The 26,925-nt window shown below is 37.9% G+C and overlaps 1 protein-coding gene across 3 annotated transcripts in view; it reads left to right on the top strand.

Moving 5' to 3' along the window:
• The window catches only part of NDFIP1 (Nedd4 family interacting protein 1), a 74,018-nt gene extending 47,316 nt beyond the window's left edge, over nucleotides 1-26,702 (top strand). For all 3 annotated transcript variants that reach the window (XM_032844262.1, XM_032844260.1, XM_032844263.1), the window contains exons 2-8: nucleotides 4,775-4,862; nucleotides 8,851-8,981; nucleotides 12,670-12,757; nucleotides 13,688-13,812; nucleotides 15,830-15,896; nucleotides 18,724-18,829; nucleotides 25,621-26,702. In XM_032844262.1, coding sequence (XP_032700153.1) covers nucleotides 4,775-4,862; nucleotides 8,851-8,981; nucleotides 12,670-12,757; nucleotides 13,688-13,812; nucleotides 15,830-15,896; nucleotides 18,724-18,827 — 603 coding nt within the window. In that variant the 3' untranslated portion in view covers nucleotides 18,828-18,829; nucleotides 25,621-26,702. The remainder of the gene's footprint in view (nucleotides 1-4,774; nucleotides 4,863-8,850; nucleotides 8,982-12,669; nucleotides 12,758-13,687; nucleotides 13,813-15,829; nucleotides 15,897-18,723; nucleotides 18,830-25,620) is intronic.
• The last annotated feature ends 223 nt before the right edge of the window (nucleotides 26,703-26,925 follow it).

The raw sequence follows: 26,925 nt of genomic DNA, 5'->3' as shown, positions 1-26,925 counted from the left end.
ATAATAGAGAATTGTCCTTGAATGTAAAGAATTTGGTGATGTTAGAATAACACAATTTATATTCAGTATACAATTAAAAACCTACAGGTTATATACAGTAGAAAATACACAGTTCTCAGGGCATCTGGGTGGCTGAGTTGTTTAAGTGTCTGCCTTTGGCTCAGGTCTTCATCCCAGGGTCTTAGAATCGAGCCCTGCGTCAGGCTCTGTGCTCAGTGGGGAGCCTGCTTCTCCCTCTTCCTCTCCCTCTCCCTCTCCCTCTGCCTGCTGTTCCCCCTGCTTGTGCCCCATCTCTCTCTCTGTCAAATAAATAAAATCTTAAAAAAAAAAAAGCCCCATAAAATAAAGGTTACTATTTAAAAAAAAAAGAAAAGAAAATACACAGTCCTCACAGACTGCTTATTTCTGAATGAGAGTAAAATGCACACTTGGTTGTTTACCTAAGGAGATGTGTGTGTTTACTTTCTGGTAAATATACTGTCTCATTTGGTGGGATTTAAAAAGTATGCAGAAGTAGTGGGTTGGTAATGAGAGGTTTAAAAATTGCATTATAAGTTAAAAGATTTAGGATTTAACTCTAAAATTATAAGTGGTAAATAACATTTAAAGCAAGAGTTCAAGCATCTATCCAGGATTTTTTTGAGACTTATTGTTAATAACTAAAGAAGAGATTTAAAACTTACATGATCTCCTGCTGTTTAAATAGGACCCAACCAAGAAAAAAAATGGTGTGAATACTTGTAACTTTATGGATTTATTGGATAGTTCAGCATTATTTTCCACATGCTTGTTGTGTTTGTGTGAATTATGAGGTATGTTTTGGTACCTCTTGTCATGTATAAGGCTTTATGGGTTTTTTGTTTTTCTCTTTGTTGTTTAATAGGGTTTTTTGTTCTCCCAGTCTTAGTAAATAGAATCCAAGAATGACTTTTAAGAGCCTTAGGTCCTGCCATCCAACAGTTGTAAATGTTAACCCTTAATTTAGGCCTAATCCTAGTCCTGGCTCTGTTCTTGATTAAAAACAGCTCATTTCTAAATGGAAGACCATCTTTAGAACTACTTAGGACAGAGGAGTGATGAGGCCTTCTTGCTGGGGTGGGAACTCAAATTTAAGAATTTAAACCTGCAGGGTATAAGTGTCCTTAAACTTGTTAAAATCTAGTTTGCTTTTATTAGAACTAGAGCTATGTATGATTTCTGTATGGGAGATTCGTTAAACTGTTGTTTAGGTAAAACGTCATGTATTTGATTCTAATAGCAACAGTACTGATAGGACACAGGAATGTAGTAAGGAGTAACATCCTTTATTTTAGATGTGCTGTCTTTCATTGGCTAAATCTAGAGGACAAGACATTATTAACATCTGTTTGTAGGTAAATAATAATAAAAAAAAATTGGAAGTGATCAAGCCAAGAGGTACCATAGCAGATTGTGATATGCAAAGTGGAAACGTGGGTAGGTTTTAGGGTTCTTCTAGAGAGCCATGACAGGGTCTACTCAGAGTGTAGAGTGGAACATCAGTAATCAGGAACGTAAGGGTGAAAGCACAGTGGGGGTGTGGTGAAGAGAATGGTCAGACAGATTTTCAGATGATTGGATTATTCCTGTATCAGGGATGGAGACCTGGGTAATTTTAGGTGATTTTCTACTAAACTCAGTACTTTATATGGCATGCATAGGTAATTGTGTAATTAATTACTATTTTGAAAAAAAAATCCCATTTGAATCTTACTTAGAGATAAGTGAAGTTGATCAGAATGGTTAAGAAAAGTTACATGGCAGAAAAGAAATCAGTCCCCAGTGGGTATTTATTATGTCATAGATAAAATCAAAGGATTCTCCCCACCTACCACAGCTAAGACCACAGCAGGGAGAGAGCAGCAGTTCTCACCTCTTTCCAACCCTGCCTCTCACACTGTCCCCTACAGCCAGGATTCTGTAACAGGTTGGACTCATGCTCCCACCGACCTTCTTGACAGGAGAGGCTGGGCATCTTTCCAACACCAGCCCCAAAGTGACAATGATCCTATTTCTCTGAGAGAGTCTTAGGAGAGAGCCTGAGCCTCAGAGATGTGGCAGGAGAACTGCACAGGAAAGATTCCCAGGGACAGAAAAGGGAACATTAAAATTACATTTTGAAACCGAGTAACCAACTTTATAACCTTAGATATGTCCCACTGTAGTTCTGGTGTGCATTTCTGCCAACCCCCTGCCCCCAGCCTTGTTAATGAGTACCTGATTTGTTTGGTGGCAAAGCCAAATTAATGGCCATAGATGGCCCCCAAGTGTAAAAAGATGTATGCTTAGGGGTGGTGGTCACTAGATACTTGCTGCAGGTTGTACCTCTTTCTTTTTTCCCCCCACCTGGTAGTATCTTATTTCAACACATTTCTTGGTGGAACCTAAACTTATAACCAGCATGTAGAAAATAGGGCATTGTTGGGAAGCCAGTAAAGTGAGGTCCTGGGATCATCCCAGTATGTGGAACCTCCAGAGTCATAGTGGGTAGCTTTTTTTTTTTTTTTTTTAGATCATCTTTGTTTTTGTTTTCAGTTAGAAATAGTACATGATTCTAAAGTGTTGAAGTTTAATGGAGGGAAAAAACTTGACCTGGAAATGTTTTTTTCCCTCACCGAAGAGAAAATGGGGGTTTCTGAGACAGTTGGAATTTCTTGCTCTGTTATCTCTTACCTTGGCGTGGGATGATCAAATTGCACATCTCCAGGTTGCTAGGAGACAGGCAACCTATCTCATAGATGCTGGCACATAAGACCTCTTTATTCTCTGGACTTCTGTATTTCTCAGAATTGTCACACTTCCTTTCTAAACCCTAAATTATGCAGAGGTAACATGATTATTTGACCAAACTCAGGAAATCTAAAATGGGTAAAAAATTCCAGGCTTGGTTTAGATAAAGAACATGACTGGCTGCAGTATATTGAGGTAGGATTCTTGTAAAGTCCGTACTTGCCTCTGTTTTTGCTGCTGACTCTTCTGTGGCATTCTCAGAGCACAAGAGTAGTTAGGTGGGAGTAGGCTGAGAATTCCCTGTCTAGAACTTCTTATAATGTTGAAAGAATTACAAGTGAACCATGGCTCCAGGAACTCTATTTAAATAATTAACTGATTTGGTGTCCCAGGAACATGTGGCTTTACTGTAGCTATTTTGCACAATATATGCCTCTTTAAGAGGAAATTTATCTTAGGTTACAATACAGTTCTTTTGGGAGTGCCTTAAGTTTAGCATTAGAGTTCTAGGGTTCAGAAAAATGTGCTCAGGTGGTAGATGTTGATGATAATTTGGCACAAGAATTCCTTTGAAATTCAGTACATTGCCGTGTTCATCAGAAAAATTTTGTTGGTTTCTGATTTTGAATAGCATAGGGATAGAGACTGAGATGGTTAATTAAAAATTTAAGGAATTAGGGAGCTCTGCTTCATGTTACAGGAGGTCTAGCTCTCTATCTTCCTGTCTCAGTTCAAGATAGAGTTGTCTGTAGCAGTCAGTTTAAGGGAGGTGTGTATTTTACAAGCGGCTCTTGTGGCTCTGTGTATTATGATGGCATATGGCAGGACCCAGACCCCCAAGTTATTTATGTCGATAAATACTCTTATTACTTACAGATGGACTCCCATTCTCAACCAGTTAACCTTTTTTTTTTTTAAAGATTTTATTTATTAACTTGACAGAGAGAGATCACAAGTAGGCAGAGCAGCAGGTGGGGGGGTGGGGGGGTGGGAAGCAGCCTCCCCGCAGAGCAGAGAGCCCAACGCAGGGCTCCATCCCAGGACCCCGGGACCATGACCCGAGCCGAAGGCAGAGGCCCAACCCCCTGAGCCACCCAGGCACCCCCCCAGTTAACCTTTTTAAAGAGCTGTAGTTAATTGTCACACTAGAAAAGTTAAATCAGATGTTTTTGTTCTGTGAAGATGAGTTGGATAGACTATATAGACTGGCAGTTGCAGAAAGACACACTTTTCAGTGTGAGTAATATTTAAAGTAACTGGGGCTGTAGATTTGACCGAGAAAATGGCTGAGATAGGGAAGAAGGAGATTTGTTAACAGAGGTTATATATGTAGAATTATGTTGAATTTTATGTTTTCGTAAGTGTCTCAGTTATTTAAGATTCAGTTTCTCTGTGCAAACTGAATATAGTGGCACACCTTGGTTTGTTGTGATTTATCTTTAACAGATTATTATTGGATTATTTTTCCAACTTAAAAAGTTACACAAGTGCTAAGTGTTCACTACAAAAAATTCAAATACACATATAAACAACAAAATAAAATTCCCTATGATTGTATCAGCTAGAGGTAAACATTGTAAACTGTAGATGTCTCTCATTCTAGACCTTCACATATCGATCTTTCAAAGCCAGAGTATATTATGCATACTATTTGGTAAATTTTGCTTTTTTCATGTAACAATACAGCATAAATATCTGATCAAGCCATCTCATTTTCTTTATTTTCATTTTTATGGATGCTTAGTGATCCTTTGTGAGATAAACTATAATTTCTTTAATAAGTCCCCTGTGGGTGGAATTTAGGTTGTTTCTATTTTTTGCTGCAGTAACTTTTATATCTACTTTTTTTGCCTCTATTTCTTTAGGATAAATTCCTGAGAGCAGAATACTGTGTAAAGCAGTTACACATTTTAAGCCTTTTGAAACATGTTACCAAATAGTTTTCCAGAAGGGCTCTTCTAGTTTTCAGGTTCTTCTCTGTCTAATCGGCTTTATAGTTGGATTAAAATGTGGAATCTTTATTTAGTTGCAGAATGAGGAAGAGCCTGGAGAGCCAGAACAGGCTGTAGGCGACGCCCCTCCGCCTTACAGCAGCATCTCTGCAGAGAGCGCAGGTAGGTAACTGGGCAAAGGAACTCTTAGACTGTCCAAATGCACTTGGCCAGAGGCTCGGCCAGCATGTGTTTACTCGTCTTTGTCTTTGCTTTAGCTTTCCCTAAGAAGTCTTTGATGTTTTTTGTAGTTTATTGCTAAAAGTGAAAAAAAAAAACTCATGTTACTATTCTGAAAAACACTTAAAACTCCATTTCAGTGTGGTTTTTTTATGGAACTCAATTTCATTCCAACAGAATATAAAGGAAGAAATTCAGCAACCAGGTGATCATCTGATTTTTATTCTTTCCGTAGCTTCCTTATTGTTTTGTTCTTTGTGATTCTAGTGCCTGCGACCTGGGACCTGGAACATAGTACATTTGATTTTTTTTGTGCTAGTAAATTCTTAATAAAAAAAGCCTGGAAGTCTCTAAGCTCTTTCATGGTGTTCCTCATAGTTTAAGCCCTCCTTAAACAGTCTTTCATCTTCACATCTTATGCCAGACTGTCTTTTACATTTTCACATGTTTATGTAGAAGGGATGGGGAAGAGAAAGAAAAAATACCAACAGTTAAGATCTTTGGGTAGCTTCAAGCTGCCTGATGAGCAGCGCTGCTTTAGTTGCTAAAAATTGACCGGTTGTGATGGGCCATCTTCCATTTTCTCTAAAGGAGAAGTGTGGCAGAGTGTCAAGTATATGGCCCATGGTGCTTCCACTGAACCCATCATCCTCCCAGGGTAGATAAGCAAGTTGAAGACACCATTTATCCCAGACACAGGCTCAGAATCCTTTTCAATACAGCACTTGGGGCAGCTATTGTCAGTTGATGTGGTATTAAATTTGTTGGTCCTTGTTGGTCTCTGCCATTATAATGAAGAAGAACATGGGTCACAAAGTTTTTTGCCTCCACTCTGACTTCAACCTTTGAACCCTGTCTCCTTGTATTAATTTTATTTAAAAGCATCTAAAACTAGTACTTTTTAAGGAAAGCTCTAAAATGGCTTAAATGTCCTTACCCACTCCTTGTTGTTAAATTAACATTGCTTATTTTTTTTAGATAAATGCTGACTGTAGGTACCAATTAGTCCATTTATGAAAAAAGTGGTTAGAAACAAAAAGACACATGCATATTGGTAGGGAAAACACAAATTATTTTGCATAACTATTTTAATTTGTCGTATATTAAGTTGAACAGTCTAAGAAGTATTGGGTTTTTTTGATTGTACTGAATGTATTACATAAACTTGAAAGATTGTCGTTAGACTTTTGATTGAAACTTAAAAGTATATGAGTATCTATATTGATGGATCCCATTTAAGAAATCTTTTGAAGTAGGGAAATACACATGTTGATTTTCTTCAACTTAAGATAGTGGTAGGTATCAGTTTTATTCATGTATTCAGAATTAATGGCAGTGGGCTAATTTATATTGTACATTTCAAGTTGTAATGACTTAGTTTGATTTGATGAAAAATAAAGAGACTTGATAGAAAATGATGCATTGGTTTGTACCATGTATATATACATGTGTATGCATGTATGTAAAATAGCAGTTTGACTTGGAAAAAACCAAATTCTTTAATTTGGATTAGGTGGCCTATTTAGTTTCAGTAACACATTTTCGTATATTTTCTAAAAGCTATGGTATTTTATTTTTCACGTTTAGATTTCTATTCCATCTGGTATTGTTTTTCTCTGGGTACTGTAAGGTAGTGGTCAAGATCACTTTGTTTTTCTGTATGGATAGCCAGTTCTTACATTACTGTTTATTGAAAACACTGTTCTTTCTCCACTGCTTCACAGTGTCACCTTTATTGTAAATCAGGTGGCCATATATGAGTAGATCTGTTTCTGGACTCAGTATACTGTTCTTTAGTCTATTTATTTATCTTTATGCCCATCCCCTACCGTTTTAATTATATCTGGTAATGTAGGTCATTCAGACTTTTTGTTCTTCAAGATTGCTTTGGTTTTTCTTGGCCTTTGCATTTCCATATACATTTTGTAATTAGCTTGTCAATTTCTGTAAAATGTAACAAAACAAACACAAACTGGAATTGTAGTTGAAATTGTCCTGAATCTGAGGGTCAGTTTGAAGAGAATTAACATCTTTATAATACTGCTTCCAGTTTGTAAACATGACATATCTCTCCATCTAATTAAGATCTTCTTTAATCCTCTCAATAGTTTTTTGTGGGTTTCAATATTGGGGACCTGCATATTTATTACTGGATTTATTCCTCATCCTGTTATAAAAAATGTTCCATATATAATTTTATTTTCTATTTGTTGCTGGCAAATGGAAGCACCATTGATGGTTTATATCCATCCAGAGACTTTGTATGTAGAGTCTTTGCTAATAAATTCATATATTAATTCTGTCTGTAGATACTCTTGGATTTGATATATCTATAATCGTGTCATCCATGATTAAGGACAGTTATTTTGTCCCTTCTAATACTTACGTTTTGAATTTCCTTTTCTTGCCATATTACATCAACTAGTAGGACCTTTAAGGTAATGTTAAGACATTTTTGTCTAAATCTCGAAGTTTAGGGACATTTTTGTCTAAAATCTCTAATTTTAGGGGAAAAAACTTAGACATTTACAATTATGATATTTACTTGGGTTTTTCATAGATACTTATGATCAGATTAAAGATATTTTCTCTTATTCCTAATTTGCTAAGGGTTTTTATTATTGGCAACGTGTTGAATTTTATAAAATGCTTTTTCTGCCTGTGAGAATGCAATAGAATTTTCTTCACATTGTTAATGAGGTGAATTTTATTGATTCATGATTTCAGTAATATATTACAGTAAAATTGGAAGTTTATTACAATTAACCAGAGGAAAAAAAGAAAAATGTTAATCTTGATGAGCTATAAGACATTTTTTCCCCAAGATGTTTGTTTTTTAAAAAACTGTGCAGAAATTTAATACATTTTAATAGCTCTTTTCTAATAAATATTGAGTTTCTTATAATAGCAGTTAATGAGAATGAAGATGCAGCATTAAAAAGAGAAAATAAAAGATTTAATTCAAATAAATAATGGCTTTGTAACTGTATTAGTTACCTTAGGCACATCATACAAACCAGTACATGGTAAAACGAATGTGTAAGAATCAAAATGCTAAAATATTGTGACTTTTTTTTTAAAGGCATTGGATTTTGACATTTTTATTTTATGTTATTTTTTTATTTTTTAAAGGTTTTATTTATTTGACGGAAAGAGACACAGCGAGAGAGGGAACATAAGGAGGGGGAGTGGGAGAGGGAGAAGCAGGCTTGCCGCTGAGCAGGTAGCCCCATGCTGGGCTTGATCCCAGGACCCTGGGATCATGACCTGGGCCGAAGGCAGACTCTTAAGGACTGAGCCATCCAGGCGCCCACGCTGTGACTTTTTTATTAAGTTTGTTTACCTGTTTATAAATGGGAGGAAACCATGGTACAGCTTACACGTAGAGAGGTGAGGTATTTTTGGCTTCAATGTTGTCTTTATGCCACTATTAATACTAAATGCTTTTTTGAACGTACCATGTAACAATTGAAAAAGTGTTTAAGGACATTTGGAAGGGAAGGCAGAGTGATTTACATGAATAAATTTAAATAATTGAAAGGTGGATGAATTTAAAAATCATTCTCAATCATATTCATACATAAACATTTTAATTAAATTATTCCTTTTTTAAAAGATTTTATTTATTTATTTGACAGAGGGAGACACAGCGAGAGAGGGAACACAAGCAGGGTGAGTAGGAGAGGGAGAAGCAGGCTTCCCACAGAGCAGGGAGCACAGTGTGGGGCTCGATCCCAGGACCCTGGGATCACGACCCGAGCCGAAGGCAGACGCTTGATGACTAAGCCACCCAGGCAACCCTCAAGTCAATTATTCTATATGTACTCTTAGAGGAATGGCTGTTTTTTTGTTTGCCAGACTTAGTGGAAATCTTCTTTTTCCTCAGGTCAGCTAATGGTCAGATAATGGTGACTTCCTTTTTATTCTGCAGCATATTTTGACTACAAAGATGAGTGTGGATTTCCAAAGCCTCCATCCTATAATGTGGCGACGACGCTGCCCAGCTACGATGAAGCTGAGAGAACCAAGGCTGAAGCTACTATCCCCTTGGTTCCTGGAAGAGTAAGTCCAATTTACCATGTTAATTGCTGGCTGCTTTATGGAAATTAGGTTCTTTTCGTTATTTACTTTTGATGTATTCCTTATGATTTTACTGATTAGTAAAAAGTACAGCTAATTTTTAAAAACAATCACATTTTCTTTGGAGATAATAAATCTTACTCATATGGGAAATGATGTAGTAAAAGGTACAAATCAGCAGAAAATCACTAATCAGACCAGCTTATTTTCCCTGTCTCTCTACTCTTACCACCATTTTCTCAACTTTCCTGCCATGACTGAAATGTCTCAGAGCAGGGGCTGATTTAGCAAATATACTGACTTTGCCTTAAGCCTGCATACTTCATATTTTGGTGTTAGGTATATAGCTGCTGGGCAGATCTATAGAAAGAATAAGTTCAACTTTATAGAATTAAACTCATAAAAGGGCCCCAGCAATTGTCTCGATGAACCTCATGCCACCTGCATTCCAGACCACTCCATCTGTGGGGATATAGTGAATTCAGATCCCATCTAGCCTGATGGTGATTCACAGTAGGAGACATTGGGTGTGATGAAAGCCAGGAGACTTTGGGACACACTTTATTCTTGATGTCAGATCTGCAAGTGACTAGATGTGGTTTCATAAATATTCATCTAGGTTGAAGGTGATGTAGGCGGGGTCTTAGGCCAGATATTCGGAAATGATGGAGTAGGATCCATTCCCTAAGAATAGGGGCAGTCAGGGTTCCAGACTCCAGTCCTGAAAGGAAACCAGAGAGAACGATAAGAATAAAAACAGAAGTTTAGCCTGGTCAGTGCAGTGGCATAGGCCCCAGAAGTTCAGGACTTAGAGTAGTGGACTGTTTACAGACCACACCTACTATGAGTGGTGGGGCTTCTGAAACCACTGCTTGGCAGAAATAATAGTTTATAAGGCCAGTCTAGGCTGATTCCATATAGTAGTATGGGCTCGTTTCCTGCAGGTGCCAGGAGAAACTAGTACCCTTCAAGGAGCTTATGGTCTAAGGGCAGAACAGTCTTAGGGTAATAACCTTCTATTGGAAGCAAATGACATGCTTGGTACTGTGCTCAGTTTCCAGTATGTTATTTTAAGTCCTCATGATAACCTTGCAAGGTTGAGATTATATTATCCCCATTTTACAGATGCAAAAGTTGAAGCCCAGAGAGATTAAATAAATAATTTGCCCAGAGTCATTCAGCTATTAAGTAGCATAGGTGAGAGTCACACCCAGATAGTCTAGACTCTAAAATCCTATGTGTATTCTGTAGTCATTTTAGACTCTGTGGTAACTGTCCAATGGAAATAGATGCAGTGGTTAGCTCTGATTAATAGCAGAGCTTCTTAGAATACTTTTTTTTTTTTTTTCAAAGATTTTTATTTATTTGACACACAGAGAAATCACAAGCAGGCAGAGAGGGAGGCAGAGAGAGAGAGAGAGGAGGAAACAGGCTCCCTGCTCAGCAGAGAGCCTGAGGTGGGGCTCGATCCCAGGACCCTGAGATCATGACCTGAGCCGAAGGCAGAGGCTTTAACCCACTGAGCCACCCAGGCGCCCCTTGGAATACTTTTATTTGATGAGTATACATATTTAAGAACCTGTTAAACATTATTTAGCAAGCATGTACAGACCACTTTCTTACACAGTGTGCTATGTATTTTGCAGTGGGTGGGTAGGAAACTTTGAATAAGGGAATACTCCTACAGTATAAGCACTTAAATATAGCTGGGGAAAGGCCCACAAATACCAGTATCTAAGCAGCAGTACAAGTGCAGTGAGCATTAAGAACTGTGACTTTTTACTGTGTGATTGTGGGGAAGATGGGATCTGAAGTAGCCCCTGAGATTTGATGGATAAGAACATTCCAGAGGGAAAAGGGCAGAAAGCAGATGTGAATCCAACCTGGTGTGGGGTGAGGTCTGTGAATGTAGTAATTGATTTTTCTTGAGCAAAGAGTTTGTGACCACACTATAGGTTATAGTATGTTTTGAATGCTAAGCTGAGGAATTTAGACTTAAGCATAGGTCACACAGACTCTTTTAGTCAAAGTTTTTCAGCAGGGATATGGTAAGACAAGAATGGTGTTTTTGAAACGTTAACCCAGTAGCAATTTGTAGGAGAAATCTGGTAGTAGAGATACCAAGAATAGGAAGAACAGTCAGAAGACACCTGCGATATTACTAGAAAATATTTCTATGTCCTTCTGTAGTATATCTTTGAGTATTTATGCAAAAAACCTGTTACTGTCTAATTAGGTACAAAGCCTTATTTTTCCTAATATGAAGTCAGAAACTGGGTATTTAGTATTTTAAAAAAACATAAACACATTGTAAGAATTTTCTAACAGGAGAAGAAATGTGTTAAGTTAGAAATGGAAGCTGCCACTGACATCTTTCCTTTCTTTAATATGCCCTCCCCAGGCCTGTCGTGGACTTCCCAGCCCCGTTTCTGTCTGTGTAGAGAGAGTTTGGATTGTCCCTAAAGTTTCGTTTTCGTTTTTGTTTTCATTTGGGGAACCTTCACTGGACTGTGTACAAATCTAACTTTTAAGTGTGTATTCATGTATTTTTTAGTATTTCAACACATAACCTACATCAGTTGAAAAGGTGGACCACATATATGGGCATTAATGTTGATGAGGATTGTGTTCCTTCTAGACTTGGAGTATTATGTTTTCAGGGTAGGATGGAAAGGATCCTATCTGCCAGTAAGCATGGACGTAAGGTTGTTTCAGACCTATATGCTAATGTGAACAAATAGTTATGGAGTTGAGCAGTGGGCAGCCCTGTGCCCTCTTATGTGTGATCATGCTCTCCTTTTTCTCCCAGGTCTCATAAAGCATTTGAGCTCCTTAATAGGTCCTAGAATAATAATATTATGGGCCCCCAGAAGACCCTGGGTTAGTGGTTTTATTTTATTTTTTTTTAAGATTTTATTTATTTACTTGACAGACAGAGATCACAAGTAGGCAGAGAGGCAGGCAGAGAGAGAGAGAGAGGGAAGCAGACTCCTCGCCAAGCAGAGAGCCCAATGTGGAGCTCAATCCTAGGACCCCGAGATCATGACCTGAGCCAAAGGCAGAGGCTTAACCCGCTGAGCCACCCAATTTCCCTTGGGTTATTGGTTTTAGAATGTAAGCCAAATTTAAGCCAAATGTGTATCTTTCTTTGCTTTAGACACATATGAGTTAATACATTTCATTGAACTTTATAATTTTTTTTTTTTTTTTGATAGATCACAAGTAGACAGAGAGGCAGGCAGAGGGGGTGGGGAGCAGGCTCCCTGCTGGGTAGAGAGCCAGATGCAGGGCTTGATCCCAGGACCCTGAGATAATGACCTGAGCAGAAGGCAGAGGCTTAACCCACTGAGCCACCCAGGCACCCCTGAACTTTATAATTTTTGAAGCTCATTGTTAAATAACTTGGATGATAAAATGAATGATTCATTTAGAAAACTTTTTAGGGATGGAAGAAATATTTGTTTTTTCTCTAATTATATCTTTTACATAAATGACAAAATGAAATTTTTAACACATACTGAGCCCAATGCTTATAGTTTTGAATTGAGCCAAAGCAGTAAAATTTCTCCTGGTACTCATTTTTATCCCCTTCCTTATTTTTCTTGATGCCTTTCGTTTGCCTATGACTAATTCATTGTGAATTTAACTTAATCTTTTTCTTTTCACTTAGGATGAGGATTTTGTGGGTCGAGATGACTTCGATGATGCTGACCAGCTGAGGATAGGAAATGATGGGATTTTCATGTTAACTTTTTTCAGTAAGTAACTACTCATAGCAAAACAACCTCCCACCGACTGGAGTGCTTTGAATTATGGGTGAATCTGACTGAATTAAAATGAGTAGTTGAGCTAATATTTTAATACATTGTGTTTGTTTGATGCCTTTTACTGAGATGTTCAGAGCGTAGTTCACTTTTATCTTAATATCCTTTGTGTTTATCTGCTTTTTCTACAAATAGCTATAGAAAATATAAAAAGAGGCAATTTTAGGGATGCTGTATTTTTACATAAACTGAGCCCCATCTTTTAGGTTTGCAAAGACCCTTAGCATTGCTCCTACTCATACATGACCCTGTAGAGTAGGAATTCAAAAGACCTTAGTCTGATGGATTTTTTTTTTTTAATGTTTCTATTTTCTGGCATATGAAAGTCAACTGAATTTTTTTTTTTTGCCTAACTTGGTGTTATTTTGCATTCAGCTTTCCATGAGTGTTACTTAGAAGTGAGCAGCCATTTTTTAATTTCCTATAATAAAAATATATAAAGGAAGCACAGTACTTTTTAGAGGTAACCTTAATGTAAGCTGTCATAATTCATAGAAGTAGGGGGATGAATAATTTGAATCAGATTTTATTTACTGAAGTGTAATATATAAAGGATACAAGTCATAAGTATACAGTTTGGTGAATGTTAAGGCATTTTTGAACGTGAATAGCAGCAGACATAACAGATTTATGTAACATAACAGTAATACCTGATATTCAGAGCAGATGGTTTTTTGGTTTTCTTGGTGGGGGAAGAAGACAGAATGGATGTTTTGGGGAAGTAGGGCAAGGGTTATGGTGGGTGAGCGGGACTATCTTTTATCCTTGGAGAAAGCCATTTAAGCAAAAGCAAGTATAGAGAGCACTCTTGCTTCTTGGGTAACAACATGTCTGACACGGTTTTTTTCTTTTTTGCCTTTACAGTGGCATTCCTCTTCAACTGGATTGGATTTTTTCTGTCTTTTTGCCTGACCACCTCAGCTGCAGGAAGATATGGGGCCATTTCAGGATTTGGTCTCTCTCTAATTAAGTGGATCCTGATTGTCAGGGTAAGTTGTATACCAGAAAAGATAGACCCTGTAGCACAACAATAAGTAGAAAAACTTGGAATGTTTGACTTTTTTTTTTTTAACATTATTTTTATCTTTAAAATGATTTTAGGTTTGTCTTTCTTCTGGTTTCATGAAGTTGAACCAAAAGCATTTGCAGGTGGTTGATGCATGAAAGTTACAGTTAAATCTAGTGAATATTGGTGGTCCCAAGGCATCTATCCTACAGGTTGTTCACAAGTTGCTTTCTCTGCTTTTAATGTTTATGATATGATAATATGTGTTTTTGTTCTGAAATTAGTTCTTTTTGTAATAAAAAGATACCACTTCTTTGGTGTCTCATCAAAAACAAGCATTCCTCACATTAATTCTGCTAAAGTTTTGGTGTGTCTTCTTCCCTCTTCCCTTCTCTTTGCTTCTTCCTCCTTCTTCCCTCCAGTAATCACTGGTTATGGCAAAATGGGAGCTGAAATGGTTTAACAAGTGCTATTCCATTAAGGGGCCTTATCTCTAAAGTATATTAGAGAGACATCTTTAGTGATTTGGGAGTTATTAGGTAGTCAGGATTGCTGTAGTAATTTATACTTGAAAAGATCTAGTCTCTTAAAGTACTGTGATTTCAGGTAAGTTTATTGCTTTTGTCAACTTGATGAATAAAATCAATGTATTCATCATAAATAGGCATTATTAACTAATTGGTGTTGACTGACCACTGGACTTTTTCAAATTTATTGATCTAACCAGTTGTTAACATTTTTAGGATTTTGAGTTCCTTTGAAAATCTATTACAAGTTTTGGACTTTTTTTCCCCCAGGCAGCTAAGCGATTGGTTCTTCACCCAAGCCCTAAAGAGGTTTTTCATTCCTTCTCTAAATCTTAAATTGTTATTCTCTTAAGAAATAAAATACTGTATTTTAAAGCTCAAACTGTGTTAAACTCTTGAATATAAAAGCCCCCAATAGAAAGCATATAACATTAGTTTTTAACTAAAATTTTCACTAAGCTGACTGAAATGTTAAAACGGAATTGAATGAATCAACTCATATCAGGATATCTTTGTCTGGGAGTAATAGAAAACTGAGCTCAAAATGGCTTAGAAAACAGTGGGGAGAATTTATTTCCCATGAAAACAAGTCCTGCTGTGGAGGATCGTGAAATCAGTGTTTCATTGACATCATTAGGGACAGTTGACGCCCGGCTCAGCATGTTGGTACAGCTGCTCCGTCAGAGTTCTAACAGCTCTGACGGTTTCAAGCATCACATCAGAAGCACAGCCATGCTTAACAGAGTAAAGAAAACTATTCTCTTCCTTTGCTCTCAAAGTACAAGAAAACTTCAGCAGCCCTGACTTCCCATTGGCCAGAGTGTTCCATTATTTGGCAAAGGAGTGGGATTATTGTGATGTAAAGCTTCCAAATTCAAGGCGTGCCCGGAACAATAGGAACAAAGTAATTGGTTTTGGCACTGGGTAGACAAAGTAAAAGTATCATCAAAACATATTTTTAGAAGCACCTGTGTCGCTCAGTTGTTAAGTGACTGCCTTCAGCTCAGTTCATGATTCCAGGGTTCTGTTATGGAGCCCTGCGCCCTGTGTCAGACTCCCTGCTCAGCAGGAAGCCTGCTTCTCCCTCTTCCTGTGGCTTCCCCTACTTGTGCTCACTCTCTCTCTCTGTCAAATAAATAAATAAAATATTTAAAGAAAACCCACATATTTCTAGAAGGATGAATATTGTGTGGGGAAGATCTTTTCAAAAAAATAAACAGACTTGAGTATTTCAAAACAAAGTCTATAAAGCCCAAATCGTATTTCAAGATTGACTTTCCACGAAAGGAAATACATCTGCGTATATGATAATCATTTCAAGTCAGTAATATATAAAATATTTTCACTTAAAAAAATTGTGAGAGCTAAATGATAGCATTAGTGTACAAAAAGCTTGTGTTTTGTGTGCCCTTAAGTTAAAATGTGAAATTCTACTTGCTAAGCTACTTTAAACTAATTTGCTTTATTTTTCAGTTTTCCACCTATTTCCCTGGATATTTTGATGGTCAGTACTGGCTCTGGTGGGTGTTCCTGGTTTTAGGTAAGTGCTTTTAACATAGACAAAGGAGAGAAAAGATCATTGTTAAATTTTAGAAGTAAAATTACTTTTAGTAACCCCTCATCTTGCTTACAATACAGTAATATATTAGTAATATAAGTATAATTTTTAAAATATTTCTTAAAGATTAGTTTGTCATTACCACGTGCATGTTAATAAAACATCTCTTAGTGGGGGTCAGTTTTTCCTAACCCATTCATATATACTTCTCAGGTTTCCCATGTGACCAGTGGGACACAGTAATAAGATGACTCTATGAGTTTTTTCCCCTGGAGAAGTATCACCACAGAAGGGTTCACAAACTCCACCCCAAATTGTTTACAGGGATATTGTAACCAGTTGAACTACTCAGGAGTATATGTGGCCAATGTTCAGTTGGATCTATCAGCAGGAAACAAAATGTATAGCCTTGCTACACATAACTTCTAGAAGAATCATTATTGGGTTTCCAGAATTCTTGGTTCAATACTGATGAGAATAAGAATTATTTAGCAATAAGGAGGAGACCTTTAAAAAAAAAAAAAGTGTTAGGCAATTTCAGGTTTTCATCTTAAGATTATCCTTTTTATTATAAAGTATTTATTTTAAAATCTTTTCTTTCAAGATACTTTAAAGCAAAGAAATGAAAATTGGGGTGAATAATAGTGGTTTCTTCATTCCTTGTATAAAGAATATGTATGATACAATAACAGACTACCATCACTGCTGTCATTTCTACAGAATTATTGCAGGGCCATCCTGTAGCTGTTGAAGATGGTATAATTGCCTCTCCCGGCTTCTGTGATACTACTTTCTCCTGTCCCGTCTTGGGCCTTCTTGTTGCCACCTTAATTAAGATCCTTGGTGGCAATGCTGCTAATGGGTCTAGTGAGTACAGTGTAGCACGCATACCAAGAGTTGCTTAATACATTCAGGAGCTACCTGCTTTGCCTATGGCGATAGACCGTGCATTGCTGAATCTATATTTTACTTGGAAAATATGGGTCTTACATCACACCACCCCATCCTCTCCAGTGGTACCATCTGTTCTGCTGATGGTCATTAGAATTCCACAGAAAGAGAAGTCATGATCCCCCCTGCTTAATTACTGAGATACTTAATGATAAAAATGCCCCAAAGAAGAGTTACCTTGAAGGAATTGTTTCTTGGTTTGCTTATTCTCAGAATTGTATTTTTAAGAAAAAGGCTGGCTGTCCTCCCCCACCCCCGCAAAGCCTAAATCCAAGCAGATCCTGAATGGACCAGCCATTAAGCATATTTTCAGTGTTTTCACAGTATTTTCTGTGTTGATTGTTGACAACACAGATAACTTAAAGAAACTTAATGAATTGATTATCTGCCTATATTAAAGTTTCATGGGAAATGAATTTGTAATACTTGTAATTAATCTTTCTATCTTACTATTTACTACTAAGCAAAAAATGATGAGGCTTCAGATATCATTGTGCATTTGAACCCAGTGTTTGGGTCATTTTTGGAATTTCTTTTACAGAAATTTTTGGGGTCTTTTGTTGCAGTAGGTACACACAGAACTCTGAAGCTGGCAGCCCGTGAGCTGCGCCTAGCCAGTAGTTCTAGTTAGTTTGTTACACAGTTATTTCAGAGGTTTTTAAATTAGCTGTCATCATTTAAAAATCAAGAGTTTCCACGTAAAATGTCTGATTTTTTTTTTCCTTTCCTTAAAAATTGGAATATCTAGCAAAATAGCCCTCTATTTCTACATGGCGCCCACCCTTTTACTGGAGTGGAGCTGTAGGTGTCCCGTCTATATAGGTTAGGTGTGGTCTCCATTTCGCTAGGATTCAGGGACCCCTACTCTATAGTCACTTACTGCTTTTGGTGCTGAACAGAATGGGAATGAGGAGTGATTGCTGAATGGGTACCAAGTTTTTTAGAGGTACTAAAAATGTTCTAAAATAAAGATAATAGTTCTTGGTTGTACAGCTCCATAACTATACTAAAATTAAAGCCAGTAAACTGTGTACATTGCATGAGTGAAATTCATGCTATGTGAATTACATCACCATAACGCTGCTTTTAAAAAGTCCCTTAAGACTCAGGGACCAGCTCTAATGGAGGAGGACCAGGAGCAAGTGAGGTGTCATAGGAGGGGCCCATCACCTTCCCCACAGATTGTTAGAAGAGGTGCCAACTGTGAATGGATAGCTGCTAGCGTAGATGCACAGAATTAGTCTTACTCCCTTAGTGCCTGGTAAATAAATGGCCAGGTGTACCCTACTTGTCTATATTTTTTAAGAATAGAGAAATGGAGCTCAGAGTTGAGAATACAAGAATTGGTGTTAAGGGGAAAAAAAGAACTGTAGTAGGTAAGGGGATCCTGACATCTAGTGGACAGCATATGTACAGTTGACAGAAAAAACGATATGACAGGAAGGGATGGATTTTTTTTTTCTCTTTTTACTTCAGAAAAGTATTTTATAACCTGTTCTTTTTGGCAGGGGTCAGGGTGGGGGGTTAATTATCTTGAAATGCTTTTTGGCAACCCAGAAGGTAGGTTTTGATGATGCGTGTCAAGTTGCCAAATGTACATGTTTAACTCCATCTTATTTTTTATTTCCCTTTTAGACTTAGGTTCTTAACGTGCAAAAAGACTTTTATTTGGGCTCTTGAGATTATGTCTTCTCATTGAAAAATGGAAATCTTTGGAAATTTTTGGAGAAAATTACTCATGTTTTGATAGCTTTTAGCAGAAAAACAATGAAGTAGTGCTGTCAAGAGGGATGTTTCTGGGGAGGGGACTTAATATGGAAACTGTAAATTCATTCTTGACTTTTCTTTTTTAAATCAGGTTTTCTCCTGTTTCTCAGAGGATTTATCAATTATGCAAAGGTTCGGAAGATGCCAGAAACTTTCTCAAATCTCCCCAGGACCAGAGTTCTCTTTATTTATTAAAGGTATTTAAAAAACAAAAGTTTATTTTAGTCCCAGAATAATCACATAATACGTTGCAGATTGCTGTTCAAGTTCAGAGTAGAGTATACCCCCTGTAGTAGGAAATACAGAGAAGGTAAGGAAGCCACAGTCCTTGCCTTTTAGCAGTTTCTAGTTTAGTAAGGAGTGTTTTCATAAAAAGCTGTTGAAAGGGCCAGTTAGAAAAACCACCATAGGAGAAAACATCATCTCATAGTCTAACAATAGAGAAGAGGCCGGAGTCTTAGTAGTCCTCAGGGAGCTAGGATATTTGGCTGCAACTATGGGGTTCTAGATCTTTGAGTCTTGAATCCTGAAGCCACTGCTTATTGTTGTACCAGTTCTGAAGGAAAATAGTGGGAAGGAGCCTTTCAGGCCTAATCACCAAGCTTTATTTAGATCCCCTAAACCCCAGAGCTCCAGTGTGAAGAAACTCCTTTTGTCTAGTTTACTTACAAGCTCACCAAGGCTTCCATCTCTTAAAATTAGTCAGGGAGACTTTCCTGGTGCCCTTCCTTAGGTTCATACCCTGTTATTACTATTCTGGTGGTAAGGAGGGTCAAATGCAAGGAAAGGAAGGGGAAAGGGCCTTTTCTTCTGCCTAGCTAGAACAGAAGGTCTAAGCCCTGATTTGAGGCTCCTCTTTGATTTCTATGTAGTTTTCCCCAGAGCTTGTTCCATCTTACATCAGTAGCTACAAAAAGGAAGAGCTCTGGAATCTTGGGAAAGAGTACACGCGAGAGAGATCTCTCTGGTACCAAGATACAGGACTTCTTGAACTTAGCTCATTGTTACTTAAGACTTTTGGGGATGAGTGGGTTGTGGAGGGGAGCCTTGCGTTATTTCTAGGGACTAGACTAGTTGAAGATCAGGCAAGACTTTTTTTGTTTAAGATTTTATTTCAAAGTAATCTCTGCACCCAGTGTGGGGCTCGAACTCAAACCCCAAGATCAAGAGTCGCATCCTCTACTGACTGAGCCAGCCAGCCGCCCCCTGAAGAGCAGGCAAGGTTTTGTAAAGGGTGTACTGGTTGAGATAAATGTTAAGTGGTAGGTAGAATTTCTACTAGTGAAAATTGGATAAGGTGGGGAAGATTTCAGAATCACTTGAAGCAGAGTGAAGAGTGTAAATAGAGGCAAGGAAGAATGGAGCTTGCTCAAGGGACAACAGTTTGATTATAGCATAAAGGAATGTTGAAGGCCAAGGCAGGAAAAGGCAGGTTGAGACAGTGTTCTCAAATATCTAAGTATCTAAGTACTGAGTACTAAGCCCATTTGCAGTGGAACTATAGAATTCATAACAGCCTTAAAATCCAGTGACATGTTGGCTCACGCAAAGCTAACCCTTCATGAACATTAATTTCTTCTGTATTTTCTGTAGGGTAGTCACAGTTTGCGTAGGTAATCATATGCTAAGAGTGGAGTTCCCAGTTTTGAAGATTCATGGTGGTATCAGGATGTGTGCTTCTAGGAAAGAAAGTAGCCACCATATTTAATTTGCCAGGTGATGGGGGACAGCATTAAAATTTTGTAAACAGCAGAGTAATATGAGAATTTCTTGAATATGATAAAAATTGTTTCAAGCATGGTATGATAACATTTTTCAGGTTTTTTGTATATCGCATATTACATTAAGCAATTTACATGTATAATTAAGTATCCTTATGTAAGTAACAGACGTTACAGTGATAGGTAAGTTCAGATATTTGCATGGTAGCGGAGTATATTCATAAGGCATTTCTTACAAAAGTTAAAGCATACAAGGAACTTAAGCTTGTGTTGTTAAAGTAAGTTTCTTCAAGGGAGTATGTACTTTTATTTAAAAGAAAATTGTAATCAAGATTATCATGTGTTGATTTTTTTTTTTTTTTTGAGAAGGGGAATGTTTTATTGCATGTTTGAAAGTGTGTGGCATATCCTGAATTTGATTTATTTAGGACACACGTGGACATTTACATTGTCAGCCTAGCCCCTAATGCCCATGTCTTTGGGTCTAGGACATCCTGACTTTAATAAGAGACTTATCAGATGTTCTCTGCAGTTTTATGAAGTTACTGTTGTCATCTTTTTTCTTTCCTCTCCATATCTCATTATAATTGGTAATTATTTCTAAGCTTTAGGTTTAATTCTTACCTACCAAAGATTCAAAAGTTTATTCTTTTGGGTTGCCATGGTTCTCCTTGTTACAAAGGGTGCCGAAATTACCTATAGATTTCTCTTAATCTTTTGGTGCCCGAAGTATCCTGAGGGACAGAATTCTCTCTCTCTCTCTCTTTTAGTATTTTAAAATCATTTTTAAATAATCTCTACAAATTGGGGCTTGAACTTACAACTCCAAGATCGACTCACATGCTCTACTGACTGAGCCAGCCAGTGCCCCTTCTTTCTCTTCTTTAAAAATAATAGATTCCGTTAGTCTAGTCAAGTGGTAGCTTTGAATTTCTGAATGGACTGAGATCACACCTCTCTCTGTTCTCTTCATTCTTCAGTTAGAAGGAAGTTCAGTATTTAGTAGGGGATTGCACACCTTCCTCATCTTGTTTCTTTCCCTTTTTTTTTCTTTTTTTTTTTTTTAAAGATTTCACTTACTTATTTGACAGAGTACACATGCACAGGGAGGCTCCCTACTAGGCAGGGAGCCCAATACGGGGTTCAATCCCAGGACCCTGGGATCACGACCTGAACTGAAGGCAGACTCTTAACCAGCTGAACCACCCAGGTGTCCCTTTCTCATCTTGTTTCTAATACACAACAAGTAACAGCCTGGTTAGGAGAAAGCCTGAACTTCTTGGTTTTCCTGTATTGTCAGAGACTGTATTGAGGGGGTTTTTTTTTTTTTTGGACAGACAGAGATCACATGTAGGCAGAGAGAGAGAGAGGAGGAAGCAGGCTCCCTGCTGAGCAGAGACCCTGATGCGGGGCTGATCCCAGGACTCTGGGATCATGACCTGGGCCTGAGGCAGAGGCTTTAACCCACTGAGCCACCCAGGCGCCCCCGAGGGGCTTCTGTTTCTAAAAATTGTTACTGTTCTGTTTGGATTTTTTAAAATTCTGAAATGTTTTCTAGGAGTATTCTAAATGTAAAGCAAAGTGTCTTTTTTGGTGGGTTATGATTTGAAGTAGGCAGCCCTTAGTACTAATGCTCCTGGAGCTGTGAAGAGACATGATAAGCCTGCAGTTCTCTGTATTTTGGAGTCAGAAGGCTTACTGTGCTTTAGGAGTTGTCAGAAACTTCAGGCATCCCCCAGTGTAGGGCATAGTAGATTTCTTTCCTTTTCTGTCTGACTTTGCTATTCTAGTCGATTTAAAATCATTTCTGACATGCCCAGAGGATTCAGAGCTCTAAATTAGGGGTTTGGGGACTTAGAGCAACATTTAGAATTCTAATGACTTCCTTACTAATTGTCAGTATCCCCAGAGTGAATCTGAAAAGCTGTAATATCCCATGGGACTGAATTTCCTTTGTCCATTGACAGGGATAAAAACTGTTCATCTAGATCCAAATGTAGAATGTTTCTCCAGTTCAGAGGAAATTTAATTTAGTTTGGAGTTGTGCTAGCAAACCATTTTGTGAAGAATGAAGATTTAATTTTCTTTCATCGAGACTTCTTACTTCATTTAATGTAGTTGTCGCTAGTTGAAAGCTAGCTGTAGGTTTACCTTTTGCCGGAAAGACACAGGTAGGGACTTTTAAAATAGCTTTGCCATAACAGAAGAATAACTTAATTCCCATGTGGTCCTAAGATCTGGCGTTTTACTGGAAAAGGGTGTAAGAATAGGGACTTTTCTTTTCAGGTGACCCAAAATACAGTACATGCAAACAGACCTTGAAATAACCCCAGAAGCTCTCTTTCTAATCAGCTAAAGTAGTTGTTACATAAGGCAAACACTAAAGCTCCTGTACTACTATCTCAGGGGCTGCTTTCAGGTTCCCTTTTGGGAGCGCATTTAAGCCTATAAAGGAAACCTGGTTTCCTACCCCACACCAAGAAGAGCCGAAAGGAACTGCTAGAGGTGGGGCCCGCAGCACCCAGAGGACGTGACCTCAAGGAAGCAACGAACAAAATGCAAATGCTCCTGTAGTGTTTAAAAAGAAACACATCCCTTTCAGAAATCTCCTTATCTGAAATGGTCAAAATGCTTGGTGTTCATACTTTTTCTTATTTACCAGCTACCTGAGAGATAAATGTATGTGGAGTACCACTTCCAGTGATGCTGCCAAGTAGTTGAGGGTTTAGCTACAGTAGCTGGAACGTGGTAACGCAGTTAACTGTAGCCAGCACTACTTTGAAAGTACTTGCATGTATAGGCACAGTAGATTTTAAATTCTGTTATTTTAACCACCTGTGAAATAGGAGGAAAGAAAGTTTTGGGGTTTGTTTGTTTTGCTTTGGAGAGAGAAAGTGCTCTTACCCTTTGACCAAGGGGCAAAGGGAAAGGGAGGAGCAGACTCCCAGCTGAGCAGGGAGCCTGATGATGTGGGATTCAATTTCAGGAGCCTGGGATCATGACCTGAGCCCAAGGCAGTGAGTCAACTGACTGAGCCACCCAGGCGCCCTGAGGAAAGAAAGTTTTTTAAGCCCTGACATTAATGAGGTAGAGGCCTTCATAATTAAATGATTCCTATGACCTGGTAAGCTGTCCCTATTAAACACTAGATACTTAAGGTTTTCCCCATATGATGTTAAGTGCTTTGATTTGTCTCATCATATAATCTTCTCCTCCTCTTTAGTAACTCTCTCAATTTACTAAAGGAAGTTTACCTCAAATTAAAGTTTGGGTTTTTGGACTATGTTAGAAAGCGGCAAGGTAGTAGAAATTTCAGTGGAATTTTTGCTTAAAAATTTCACATAATGTTCAGGAGGAAATACTTGTCTTCCTCTTGAAATTAAATGATCTGTAGGCTTCTGGTCCCTTTGGTTTCTGAAGTGATCTGATCTACAGTTTAGTAATAAAGCCCACAGTCCCCAAAACCCTTCTGTCCTCCAGGTGTGTGCCACCATTGTTTCTGTTACAATTTGTGAGTCAAGTCCATCTGAACAGGCCTCTGGGTCTTAGCAGTGAGCACCTCTCTAGCGGTCGTTTTCCTCTGGTGTCTGTACAGTGATTGAGATCACCCGTTGCTAACCTGTCTAGGCACTCTTAATGGAATTGGAATGTTTGCTAGATGGCGCTGACTTTGATAGAGCTATTAAAACTAATTCCCCTTTGTGGAAGCAGCCTGGTCTAAGGAAAGTGGCCAGATAGCTATCTGGACTGTGTGTTCTTAAAGTCTAGTGTTGTGGTGAATAGGAACAATTACATCAGTTTTCAGCTGGTAATGGAAACAGCTAAAACTGAAGTTACTTAAGTTTGTAGGAAGTCTAGCCTCCTGGCAGAAACCTCCCATTTGATGTCGGTCTGCGGATAAGTGTTTTTGCTTCTTGGTTTTTCGAGTTCCTTGTGTTCACAAGTCCTTGTCTGTGCGCATCTTGAGCTCTCTCAATCTAAACAGAAGTTGCTCTTATGTCAGTGGTCCTGGTCTCCTTGAATACCGGCTGAATTTGGGATCTGGGAGAATGTTAACAGTTTAAGAAAGTATATGTTGATTTCCTGTTTTGTTGTAGCTCCTCTGCATTTTGTCAGCCTTTTAAAGATTTTTGCAGTTGTCTAAGCAGAAAAGATAGAAGAGGACTGCTTGGAGCTTTTACAGAAATTTGGAAAGGTGGAGAAGTAAGCTAAGGGTCTACATAGTAACCCATCCAACTCTTCCTTAGTGCAGGGTACCACAAGGTATTTTCTCAAATATTTATTTGGTAGCATGTATCTCTTTAGTGGTTTTCTTTAGCATGAATATTGGGAGTTCCTTGTCCTTTCCCCAAAACAACTAGACCAATACAGAAATTCCTCAAAATGTGGGATAAGAACTGGACTTTACAGTATATATGGACATTATTTTAAGAGTGTTTATTTCATTCATATCCTTTTTTAAAAAATTAGTTTTATTGGGGCACCTGGGTGGCTCAGTCGTTAAGCATCTGCCTTTGGCTCCAGTCATGATCCTGGGGTTCTGGCTCCCTGCTCAGCAAGAAGCCTGCTTCTCCCTCTCCCACTCCCCCTGTGTGTGTTCCCTCTCTCTCTGTGTCTCTCTGTCAAATAAATAAATAAATAAATCTTAAAAAAATTTTTATCAACTTTTTTTCAGATACATGTGCCCCCAAATACATACTCTTTTCCTAATTGATTAACAAGAAGGATCTGTGATACCTGTGAGTTTACAGTTGTTTTTAACTTTGCCATGCCACAAAGTACATAGTACATAGTACAGCATGACATCATTGGCATCCTTATCAGAAATCTTTGTGTGAGATCTGGCAGAACTGGCAGGGTAAACAGTAGTTTTAGGTGTATCGGGAAGATCACCTCTGCCCTTGGATTCTACTGTGTCCTGGCCCCCAAGTTACAGTCATTGCTGTGGCATTTTGGTGCAGGGTGAAGGAAATGGTATTTGCATTTCATTCTTTGGTGAGGAAGTTTGGAGAGAGAGATTCCTGGCCTCATGGGCTTTAGAGAAAGCATTCACGTTCTTCCTTGTTCTAGAGTCCTTGGTAACTTTAAGAACTGAAATTTTAATGTTTGTTGAATAGTATGATGTCAGTATATAGTAATCTTAAAGCTATGTTAAAATGTACTTCTGGTGTCTCCAAACATCCTGCTTTCTTTTGTGACTACATCCTTCTCTTGGCCAAAATAACAAGCTAACTAGAGTTTCAGTATTCAATATCCTTCTCTCGCAGATGTTTTCTGGCAAAGGCCTTCCTGCATTTATGAATTCTCTCTGAAGAAGCAAGAGAACACCTGCAGGAAGTGAATCAAGATGCAGAACACAGAGGAATAATCACCTGCTTTAAAAAAATAAAAGTACTGTTGAAAAAGATCATTTCTCTTTATTTGTTCCTAGGTGTAAAATTTTAATAGTTAATGCAAAATTCTGTAATCATTGAATCATTAGTGGTTAATGTTTGAAAAATCTCTCACAATCAAGTATGTGATGTATTAATAATGCCTCATCTATTGTTTGTAGTCATTTTAAATAGCATGAGCCTTGCCCCTGTAGTCAGTAGGGGGCAGTCTTGCTTTATTCATCCTCCATCTCAAAATGAACTTGGAATTAAGTATTTTAGTGTAAGATATGTATAATGCTGGCCATTTTAAAGGGGGTTTTCTCAAAAGTTAAAACTTTTGTTTTGACTGCATTTCTGCACATAATCCATACTCGCTGTTAAAATTAATCTAGAAATTTATTCACTTGTACTGTGAAGACCTGGAAGCAAAATCATAGTGCAAAATACATTTAAGGTGTGGTCAAGAATATGTTCTTAATTGGTAAAAAAATAAGCATTAATTTTTTTATAGTCTGTATTCTAAATTTTGCAGTACCTTATTGTTCTGTGTTATGAACCTAAAAAATTGTAAAGTTGTTGTCACTGTATAAAATAAAAAGGGCAAGGACAAATGCAGCTTATTTACTAAGATGGAATTCTTGACACTTTCTGTGTGATTAGAGTCCCTACCCCCCCTTTTTTCCTTTTTTTAGGTGGGGGGTGGGGGTGTGGGGGGTGGTTTCTCCTGATGATTAGGCTAGGGGCTGGGGTAGGGAGGGGAATAGGTACTTAGGAGCAAAGAAAGGATTAGTTTGGAACTTTTGAGATGATCCCTAACATACTGTAGTACTACTTGCTTTTACAATGTGTTAGCAGAAACCGATGAGTTATAAACGTAGAATGATGTGCTTTCTGCCAAGTGGTAATTCACCTTGGTTTGCTATGTTAAAACTGTAAATACAACAGAACATTAATAAACGTCTCTTGTGTAGCAACTTTTGCTGTAGATTAGTGTTTAATTTCTTGGTTTGCATTTTTTCATTGCCAAGGCAATTTTTTTCTAACCTTTATTCATACAGATTCATGCAGAATCATTCACTAAATACAAAAAAAAATTGGTTTGGGGCCAATTTTTTTTCTTTTTTTCTTTTTTTGTCCCGCCAGCACAAGAAGTTCCTTTCTCTTAGACTCAGTACATTCCTGAAGATGTATTTGAAA

This window comes from Lontra canadensis, unplaced genomic scaffold (assembly GCF_010015895.1).
Source record: "Lontra canadensis isolate GAN:19392208 unplaced genomic scaffold, GSC_riverotter_1.0 scaffold149, whole genome shotgun sequence".
Lineage (NCBI taxonomy): Eukaryota > Metazoa > Chordata > Mammalia > Carnivora > Mustelidae > Lontra > Lontra canadensis.
Note: the sequence above shows the minus strand (reverse complement) of the source record. Positions and strands in the feature narration are given on the sequence as shown.